General features: G+C 35.1%; 1 protein-coding gene across 5 annotated transcripts in view; it reads right to left on the bottom strand.

Moving 5' to 3' along the window:
- Positions 1-3221: 3221 nt before the first annotated feature.
- LOC139980590 (uncharacterized) overlaps positions 3222-11538 on the bottom strand; it is a 91380-nt gene continuing 83063 nt past the window's right edge. For all 5 annotated transcript variants that reach the window (XM_071992336.1, XM_071992337.1, XM_071992340.1 and 2 more), the window contains 4 exons: positions 9186-9285; positions 8418-8637; positions 7698-7849; positions 3222-6341 (listed from right to left, as the gene is read on the bottom strand). In XM_071992336.1, coding sequence (XP_071848437.1) covers positions 6200-6341; positions 7698-7849; positions 8418-8637; positions 9186-9285 — 614 coding nt within the window. In that variant the 3' untranslated portion in view covers positions 3222-6199. The remainder of the gene's footprint in view (positions 6342-7697; positions 7850-8417; positions 8638-9185; positions 9286-11538) is intronic.

The raw sequence follows: 11538 nt of genomic DNA, 5'->3' as shown, positions 1-11538 counted from the left end.
GATATTCAAACTGTTGTTACCGAATTATATTCTTATATGTACACAGTTGATTTTTATTTTAAAGGTGAAACAAAATATATCTTGAATCTCTAATTGTCATCTCTTTTGGTAAAGCATTAAATTCCTTCCCCCACCCCCGCTTCATCCGCTATTTGGTTTGAACAATAAAGGAAGGTACTGTGAAACATTATCTCTACCGATTCACCAATAAATTCGAGATTCGAGACGGACGCTGTCATGATGTATCACTCCAGTCAGTCCAGTGAGGAACATACGTCACAGGTGACGAGGCCATCGGCGCAACGATCTAATCACCTCATTCTCCTGAACTCTGGACTTAACATCAGTCAGTGTCCATAACCCAGTTGATATAGGGAGATATTCCTAGCAGAGAAGGCCAAACGAAAGCCTGTCATTAGAAACGATCAACATGTTCGTGGGTTCAAATGTATAATTAAAATAAAAATACCAAAACACAAAACAGCTCTGAGAAACAAAAACACAAGTTTGCTTGTGAAGCGAAATCTATTCCAAGCAGTTGAATATATTTAAATAATTTATTCAACGAATTGTCTAAACATGATTCATGCTTTTGCATAGCACAGTAGTGATATCTGATTCCGCCCTTTTCATAATAATACGGACAGGTAGGAACATACATTGCGTTCATTCTACAACTCATATCATATCTTCATACCCAATAATCTTCTTTAATTGATTTATTCAAATATTTACTAGCCATTCGTGTAAAAATAACAAACAGAAATGACGTTGACCAAATTCCTTCCAGTTAATATTAGGAAGTGACAATGTAACTTCTTTATTCCACAAAATACAAAATCAAATTTCAAATCTGATAACATATGACGTCCGATTTCCGATTTATTTTTTGGCACAAATTTTGGCGGAGGAATAGCTCATTCGTCAACACCTCAAAAGGTCACTTGTTAGAAAAAAAAGCGTTGTCTATAGTTGTGGAGACAGGTAAGTTAAATGCATGACACAATTCCAAATATTTTTTGGTCAGAGTACTTTGACAATTATCTTTAATTCGGCAACATTTCCATCCAATATTTTTCAACAATATTCTGTATGCACATACTCAGGGTTAGCGAAACAGTGCGTTCCAAATCTGTCACAATCGTAGACATTGGATACTTGGCTTCTAGTACTATATATTATGTATGCTGATGCTGGTATTGATACTGAGACATTAAATGTACAGTGACTAAATGTAAACACTACGTATGGTATGAGTTGTCAAATCTTACATATTAGTAATATAAACTACCTTATAAAGCCGTATACGATTCTATATGAAAGTGATTTATATTTATTCGATAAATTTTTCTAAAGTTACAGTACCAGTGAGATTTTTATGTTTGTTTTTGTTTATTTCATTTAATAATAAAGTACTTTTCCTCTCTTCTGAGCTGCAAGAATAAAACTAATACATGACAATATACAATACGTCATATTTACTATATTACTATTAAAAACTTACTTTTTAAGGCTACTTTCTAGCAACGGACGGATGTTGCATTCCTTGATAAGAATTGTAAGTTAATAGAAGAACTGAAATTGAAAAGCTATTGCACTACAAACATAACAAAGCTTCTCTTAAGAAGAGTATTAAGACACGATGAAGATAATACATATTTACACCACGAGCCAGTATGTACATAACATAAACTCATATCTTGCATGGTGAGTACCGTAATATAAATTCAACCTGTGCCCCTTAAAGTTATCTCCCTTCCCGTCATCCAAATAAAACAGTTTTAAAGTTTGCCTGCAAAAGGAAAGATCATGCACCATGCTTATGCCATTGGAGGTTCATGATTTGAGTTTTTCTTTTAATGTTTTACGATATCTGTCTTAACACATCTTTATCCCTTGCGTACATTGCACAGAATCAACATGTAAAACGTAACAAAGCGATCATATGTACAAGTAATGAAAATGTAACATTAGGCCCCAATTGGCTATACGCACTACTGTGGTAGGCAAGATATCTATCCAAGAAAGGGAAAATGTCTTGGGTTTAGTGGATACTTTGGGGACGTAGTTGCTCATAACCTAACGTTTGGCATGGCGATAACATCACAACACCATCTACAACCCAAAGAAACCATTCGCATGTTAATAATCTTATCCACACTATGGACATCGAGATGAAGACTTCTACAGAACAGTCCAAAGAAAACATGTTGTGAACGCGAATGATCTAATACCTACGGAATTAACAAAGATGTCACAAAATTAGAATAAAGTTCAAACCATGTAGACCGCATCACTGTTTTTTTTTTCTGTTCTTGATAGCTCCATCTTCCAGAGGCACTACCTTTTTACCATCTCTACATATATCAAAAACATACTCTATTACTTTGTTTCAAAGTACTTGACGTCTATTTCAAGGGCCCGTATGTGAGGACCATGATTACCCTGTAAGGTCACCTTCATCAAGAACGACTTATTACACACATCATAACAAACCAACTGCACAAGGATCAACCTTGGCATTACATGGTCGATCTGTAAAAGTCGCCGCCGCCTATGGTACTGATTCGGAAGGCCACACCTTGTAGATCGCGTACGAATTAAATGTACCCTAGGGATCAAGCCGCGACTGTAAACACACATTTGAGATTGGGTGCACTGATGCGCCAACTGTCGTACCAGTCACGTGGTTCTACTAGTCACCTCCGTGGTTCCTTACACACACGACTACTACCAAACATTTGCACCTTACGAATCAAGCTACTGTTATCTTTTGTTACCTGTTATTGTAACACCTTGATATAGTGATGTCATAAAAGTTATGATTCTTTAGCCTCTTCCTCTGCTTCTGCTTGGTCAACTGTAAAAGTAGAAGACCCCCAAAATATCATGTTATGTACTGGCATACTGATGAACTGAGTGAAAACTATGAAGACTTCGTAAAAAGGAAAAAAATGTCATGATATTTAATTCATTCTCTGTGAAGGCCATTCCAAAAAAAGTATTATTTAACAAACTATGAAGAAAGTCTTGTAACAGTTGACTCAACTTTGTCGGATAGTTTAAATACAGCAAAAAGTATTTACGTAGGAGGGTTTAGGGAAGAGGGGGGGGGGGGGGAGAGAGCACAGAACACTCTTACATTCTACACTATTCATTTAGATGTGACCAGGTTCTGTGGAATATTGTACTTGGTTTTGAGACGTATTTTTTTTGGGGGGGGGGGGGGAGACAGAAGTTCTTTTTTTTTAGGCACAATTGTCTTCTGCAGCACTCAGCTTGCTCGCAAATTTTACACACCTATTTCATGATGTTAAAGTGAAATAAACAAGGGTTTCCCCTATTAGTAAAATTAGTCAATCAAACTCTTTTTCATCAAACTGATATTCCCCCATCCTAAATGAGATGACATACAGCCAATCTTCTGTTAGACTGTACTAGCTAATTGGAGACGTAAGGTATGGAAACCTAAACAGACAGATATTATGCAAGGAATGATATATGTAAATACATACATTGAAGATATTATATAGCACTTCCCCCCACCCCACCCCCACTCCCAACAAAATAGGCTCAAAGCGCCCTTAAATGTAAGGGCTTTCATTAATTGACAAGTCACTTCTACTAAAAAAAAATCAATTTGTGACCGTAACAGAGGTTCATTATTTTAGGTGAGATTTAGATAATATCATAAGTACACAAATAAAATACAATACAATTATATGAACTTTTCAAGAAAATACGGTCCTAAACAGCATACATAATTTATCGGTGTAAAATATAAGCCCATCAATTGTGTACCTAGTCGAAAATCAATCAATTTCCTAGCCAAATTTTAATGCCTGAAGTTCTTTATTTCATGCACAGGTTCACTTAGATTTTCATCTTGACAAAATATGACACTTAAATACATCTATATCGTTCTGAGCAACGACAAAATATACTACTACAGACTATCAAAACTAATCTATAAGAAACATTTTCAACTAAACAACTGATAAGAAAGCATCATCTATCAAATGAAAATAATGAAGGTAAAAAACCTACTATTCACTGCAGTATTAAATAAACCTCTAAGCAATTCCCACCATAAAAATACACAGGTTCGACATCACAAGAGAAAAGTCCAGGTACATGCTCTGTCAACAATAGATTGAAGATGAAAAATGATTTGAAGAAATCATGGAAGACCTTCATTAAGTATCACCTCCCGCACCCTCTTTGCCCCCACATCATCCTCCTTTCCCTCCCCAATCTGCAACGACACCCCTGACTGATATGAACAAATATGAGAATGAAAATAACAGAAAGTATAGTAACATCAAGAAACAGCTTCCCTGTACAGGAAAAGAAGAGATTGAAGAAGATAGAAAGAAAGTAACATTAAATTGCATTGGCCAGATAGCATGGAGACAAAAATAATCATCTTTAACATTCTTGTTCTCATACTTATTGACTGATGTAGGACTCTTCGATCAGGTTCAAAATCCAAAATAATCAATAATATATCAATATCCCATCTAACAGTGACAAATAGCTTTGTATGGGAGAAGGAGAGAGCTTAATACCTGGTAATGACAGAGACTAAAGAGGATTAAAGGCAACGCTTCCAACATGACTTTTAGAATAAAAAGAGGCAAATTATTCTGGAAATATATACTTTACTTCCCTGATGCTGATCATGTTGTATTTTTGTTTATTATCTGGTTTCATTACAGTTTGAAGAATAAAGAACAAAAAATATGTTAAAAACTGTGCAGATTTTACTTGAAATGCTAATTGCTTCAGTCTTCTTTGTGCTCAAAAAACAGGAATTTGTTTCCACATTTCTGAAAATTGGTACAATGACAAGTAGAAAATAAATGGGAGACCATTAATCTAAAATTGATAAGGGATGTGTTGAATTCTGTCTTGTATAAAACAAATATGAGCACTAAAACGGTTTCACTAGAATGGTGAATTTAAACTTTGTCATTATTTCCGTTTCCTATGACTGTGTAATGTGTTCTCTATAAGTACAATTTAAAAGTCGTACAACCATATCTTAAAACCTTAGTAGTACAGTGATAACTTTCACAATAAAATTTTTAAAAATCCTTGTTTTATAGCACAATGAACCATGACTCCTTTTAATCTATTTTAATATATTATAAATATTTTAAAGTTATTATCTTAATATATTCAATATTATTCCGAAGTGCAGGTTTAACCTAACGTTTGAAAAGACCATACATATAACATTGCACAGGCTCTACAAATGAAGAATGAAACAGAGAAGGGAAAAAAAAATAATAGACAAAACTGAGTTTGCTGTATTAAAAAAGTTTTGGCAATATTTATGCATTAGCACCAATTTATACAAAATAAAAGATATTAAAGGGTCATTGTCTCTTCAAATTAGTGTGCTCCAATAATGAATCCACCCAGCACTCCCCCCCCCCACCTAACCCCCAAATAAAGCAAAACCACAAAAACAATTGTATAGCTTTGGTTGTTATAAATCTCATAAGGGAAAAATAGCTTCACTTGTTTGGATAGATATTTCCAAGGTGAAGATCATCCAATTCTTCTTCTCCAACTTATCAACAAAAAGCAACTGGTTTTCTTGTTACAAATAAGAATTTATATAAAAGAATTTGTAATTTCAAGATTTCTGTGTGTTACAGCGACTTTGCCAAATTTGTTTATCACAAATTATTCACATTGATTTCACTTTACTGTACTTATATGTATGGAAGAGCTAGAACCATCAAACTTACATCAAATTAAAGAATTTGTACAATCTGTCCAAATTTAAACTGTTTCTAATCATAAAAAAAAAACTGTTTCTAATAATAAAAAAAATTTAAAAAATGATAAGCACACCACAATCAAGCTATCCGAGATGAAATTTAGGACAAAAAGTCTAAACATTTTTTCCGGAAATATGTTTTTGGCAAGATCAAGGAGGGATAATACACATCATTTTTTGCAGTTAAATTTGACTTATTCTTTATTTCTTTCATTTATTTATATATTCATTCATTAACCTTCTTGTTAAGAAAAAAAAAGTTTCATTGATTTTCGGTGAAAAGCTGTATAAAGCTAGAAAGATTTCAAAATGGAGAAGAGAAAAAAAGACCCATGCAAAATGCACCGCATTCCAAAATTTGACGTGGCATGCAAGACTGGTATTTCTAAATTGGACGATGCACATTGTTCATGACGGGACTTGACCTGCGGCTTTGTGTAGTCCTCTGTAGAGAGCTTGGACGTAGGTAAAGACACACTTCCAGTCCGGTTTGTTCTTCATCATGATCATATCGTCCGTTTCCAACAGAGGATAAATGTCCGCCAATTTCCTACATGGGGGGAGTAAAACAATACACTCAGTTATAGTTATGACGAATGTGACAAGGGGAATTATCAGATTATCGCACTTAAAAACGGAGCACTCAATGCCTTGGGAGGGTCGGGGTACATTTTTAAGTATGAAGAGAGTACAATGGTGTAGCCGGCCAAACTCGTTTACGAGATAAAGCATCAAATGTCATTTGGTTTTGACTTCCGATAGTTACATATTTACCTTTAGTAGTTAAGAGGTTAAATATTTTTCATCATGCAAATTCTTCAGAAATATTTTTTCTTCATTTGAATACTCTGCTCGAATCTCTATTCAAACAGAAGCACTAACATCTTTGTTATAAGACTAATGTCCAATCTTTAATTATGAAGCTTTTACATTACATTTTAACATCAACATTTTATCTTCCTTCTCAGTGTACGTTTTATAGCCCTTATTTTGCTTTAAATATTTTTTAAATTTTTTATTGAAATCAAATGAAACTGAAGAGTAAAATATTGACAATGACATCAGTCAGTGCTTGGTTACTATAAACAGATTACCTCCTCCTTCAGATGAGTCAATGTGATCAATCAGCAATTAATCTTTTGACAGTGATGTAACCAGCCATGACTCAAGTCACTGAAATGTCCAGTACAGTAACTCCAACAACATTGTGACGTTTTCCCGCATCGAAAGTTCTACTAATACTGCGATTCAAGTCCATGACTTTGCACTAGACTCAGTAAAATCACTGGCAATTACTTGACTCAATGGTAAATATGAAATGACCCGTTATAAACCTGTCCTCTCGGGCAGAGGTAATTGAAAGAATCTCCCAACGGCTTCATTGATTAAATGATTTTATGGTATGCTGTTCTACCATATAGCTCATTCCTTGAGTGCATGCAATTTAAAACTTAATTCTTAAGTCATCCATGGACCTCTTTCAAATCATCAACAAAAATTTATACCACCGATGGCTTTCAATGTCAATGATGGATGAACCAAGTCGCTGAAGAGAAGGATGTACCATTCTTTTTTTCAGAAGCATGATGTGAGCAATTTCATAATCTTTTCCAAATTTCCAAATTTTGACTACCTATATCTACCGATATCTGACAAAGGAAGGAGCTTTTCATATGAATATGCATGAAGCATTTCTAGTGATCTAAACTAATCTCCACTATGTGTAATGATGACTCACAATCCCATGGTTCTTAACACCATAAAACCAAAACGTGCATTTCTACTCTGATAATTGGCTTGAATTTGCAGGAAATGCTGGTGACCCTTGACCCTTAAAGCATTTACCAAGTCCAGTAGTAAAGTATTCGATAACCTTTTTGTCACCAAGTTCATTTGATAGACTTACTCCGCTGTATCGAAGGCCAAATCAAAATTAAATCTTCGGTTTTGAGGGTCAAGCGAGTTGAAGTCAAAGGCATCGGGATAATAAGAGTGGACCACGGCACAGAATGCCATCCCATCACACCAACTGGAGGAAAAATTTTGTATCGTCACATTCTGGAACGAGAAGGAGGAGAACATATTGGAATGTTTTACGGGGAGAACACACCACATATTTGAGTTCCTTTTCAATGTCGCACAGCTAACACGGAAGTTAAGTCTTGTGAATGAAGTAACGATCACAGGAAATTCTTAAACTACTGAGGCAGACAAACTACAGGAACTTCTTTGATAATTTGAAGGAACTGCAATTCAATCAAAAACAATACTTACAAATTAATTTGGATGATTCATAGAAACATGTAATGAACTCAGACTCTCCTTCCCCCCCCCCCCCTCCCCCGTTAACTTTCCTCTAACCTCCCTCCTGATACCACCCACTCCTTAGCTTTAACTAATTCAGCTGTCAGTTTGGAGGTCAACATTTTGGGCCTACCTGTCTCCAACCCAACCCTCCTTCCCCAATTTCACTGCAACGATTCTCTTAGCTTTAAATTGATGTGATACGTGGCCATATCTTGACATATCTAACATCCTCCTCCTCTTTCCACCACATGACCTATTTTAATTACCCTTATCTCAATCAAACTGCAACGATACTTTCAGGTTTGAACTTTCAACTTACAGGATAACCTCTTGCGCATCTCTGACTCCACTCTAGAAGCTTGGCCTTTATAGTGGCTGGGTTCTGGACCATCATCCTGGTACTGCCGCCGGCGACCGTTTTCTTTGGTCCAATCGGACCAACTGACGTGGCCTTTCCTCCAAACTTATCCATCAGTGAAGCTTTTTTCTTCTGGGCGTCTTCCTCTTCTTTCTTCCTCTTTTCATAAGCAGCTTTTCTCCTGGTGTAAACAAAAGTATCAAAAGTGAGAACATTTGGTCACTGAATGTGGGAAGAAAGCAGCAAAATGCATAACTGTGGACTTTTGAGAGTCCTCAAGTCACCCTATATAATGAGTATAACACCAAAGTATGAGAACTCAAATGGAGGAAAGTATGTTCTAATAGCATCAACTCAATAGTACCTAATTTCACACCAAGCACATAAATATTGTTAAGATAGTGTGGGTATATAAATGAAGGGGTATGGTGCCAATGTTGGTCCTTTCCTGTTGGATGTTGATTTTATTTTTATTTGGTTCTTGTACAACTTGTACAACAGCTATATTATTAATCATTAATCACACATCATCTTGAATACCAAACAGTATGCATATTCATTCCTTGATCCTATGACATAGGTTGAATGCATGTATTGCAGCTGCTGAATATGCATACATTGTTTGTTACCCACCATGTGGGTTAAAAGCATCTTAATAGTGTTGGATGATTTCATCTGGGGGCAGTAGATAGGATCCGCCCCCTCATTAACAAGTTGAATATTCACTACCTTGCTTCTTGGTCTGACTTCCATTTGCCTTGCTCCAACTTCTGCTGTTCAGCTCTCTTCTTTTTCTTTTCCTCCAACTCCTGCTGGAACTTTGATTGAGCTGTTGTCGTTTTTAGTGATAAAAGGATAAAATTGTTAATGTTACAGTAATCTACACATATCACGCATACCATATACGCTGGTCTTGAAAAATGGGTGAGATAGGTGTTATGATGAATAATAGTATAATTAACATGGAAATATGAGTATAAATATATACATATATATTTATATTTAAATATATATATAATATATATATATTATATATAAAATATATAAGGGAATATATAAATGTACATAATATATATAGATATATCTTTAAATCATATATATATATAATATATATATTATATGTATTCAATATATAAGGGCATATATACATACATATATATATATACATAATATATATAAATATATATAAGGGCAAACTAACAGAACATAGTTACAAATAAGATTTTGGGAACTTCAAGGTTTTTATACTTCAGATTTGACTTACATCAAAGCAATCAAGATACTTCTCTATAGTTGCTGTAAGCAGAAAGTTCTATACAGTTGCTGTTAGCCTATTTAGAATATGCTAGATAAATTATTTGATCAGTTACTGGAATAACATCTAGGAATGAACTTCAAAAACGAACTCCAAATATCTTCCTACTGCGTACAGACTTTACGTAAGTCACGTAAACTGTCCGATCATGACATCAGCATGTAGCCTACCTCACTATCATTCCTACCACATCCAATAATCCAAATAAGCTGTTACCAGCAATCTACAATTACTAATCCATGTTTTTATCCAGTCACATCTGGAGGTATAAAGTCCTGTTTAGCATATATCAACTATGGTCACCAACATATGAATCTGGTCAGCTGTTTTCCTATATATCAGCCACTTGGTTCGTGCACCTAGAGTGAGGCTTCTTATTACATTTTAATATTTGTGGAATTTCAGCCATGCAAGCCATCTTGTAGGCAGCGGTCCTGTCCGGTATTCGTATGCAGAAATCACCTGGGGTGCTATAAATGTCTACGCTACCCTTGAAAAGGTGCCAGTAATCACTTAAAGCGATGCGTTGCTTTCTTCGGTAAGTAAAGTCTTTGCAAATTACCTATACCAAATGTCAATTCAAACAGTTGACAGTTTGTAAATTCTACTCCAAACAAATACATATTAAAAACAACCATAAAATTAACAAGTCTTGACAATCATGAGACTTCTGTTGGATGAATTTCTTTCTATGTTACTTATGAATAAACTGTGTTAAAAATAGATTTTACCACTCTTAAAGCCACATCCCCCCCCCCGCCAACTTCCACAGTCAATCAACCATCCTTGGTGTTTGACACTTTCATCATCTGTCCTATCATGATAGAAAGACAATCGATACTGATGGGCAGTATGTTGTTTTAAAGATGCTTCCAGTATTTTTGAATCTTTATATACTGGACGATATAATTCATCAGCGTAATTACTTAATCACCACCCAACCTCCCATCAAACAATTCTTCAATTTGATACACAGTCGACTGAATTTTTGCAGCATGATCAAACATTAAACAGTTGCTTTAAATAATTGGTCACTTCTCTTGGTTTCTTGATATGAGATTCTGATATTCATCGGTGGAAATTGCTCCAAGAGGCATTTAGTTCTTTCTACATGTTGATAAATAGCTGATATAAACACTGTGACAGTTGTCAAACATGCCAATCACTGGCCATTTAAGAACCCCAACAGTAAAACAAACAGTAGATAGCATATCTCAAACCCAGTATGTGAAACTTGTAGTTCAAGATCTCTACACTTTTCAAGATGGTTTTTTTCCCCTCTGAAATTATAGATTTGTATCAAGCTATCATACAAATTTGCAAAAGCTGAAGCACTAACTATATGCATAGACTGAGCTGTATGTTTGATATCCGGATAGATGTTCTGAATCATAAGTACTTTTTAGAATAAATTTTCTTTCATGGAGAAACAAACTACTTTTAAACAATAATTTTAATACCTGAGCCTTGGAAAATCCCCAAGATCAGTCCAACACCCACCCACCCACTCACTTCAACCCTCCCCCACCACATCACTGAGGAGTGTCACATTGTACAAATAGTTTTCAGTATCGAGATGAAAGTGGTGGCAGTATAAAGAAATCTATATCTCTGATAGTAAGTAGCCGTGGAGATGCTTGGCCTTTCTTCTTTTTATATTTTGTGATAATAATGTTGAAATTGAAATCTGCCATGGGTTGGACATGTAGTGAACTGCTGGCCAAGTAGAAACACTTGGTCTATGTAATTAGTTTAGTAGTGGTAAAC

This window comes from Apostichopus japonicus, chromosome 15 (genome assembly GCF_037975245.1).
Source record: "Apostichopus japonicus isolate 1M-3 chromosome 15, ASM3797524v1, whole genome shotgun sequence".
Lineage (NCBI taxonomy): Eukaryota > Metazoa > Echinodermata > Holothuroidea > Aspidochirotida > Stichopodidae > Apostichopus > Apostichopus japonicus.
Note: the sequence above shows the minus strand (reverse complement) of the source record. Positions and strands in the feature narration are given on the sequence as shown.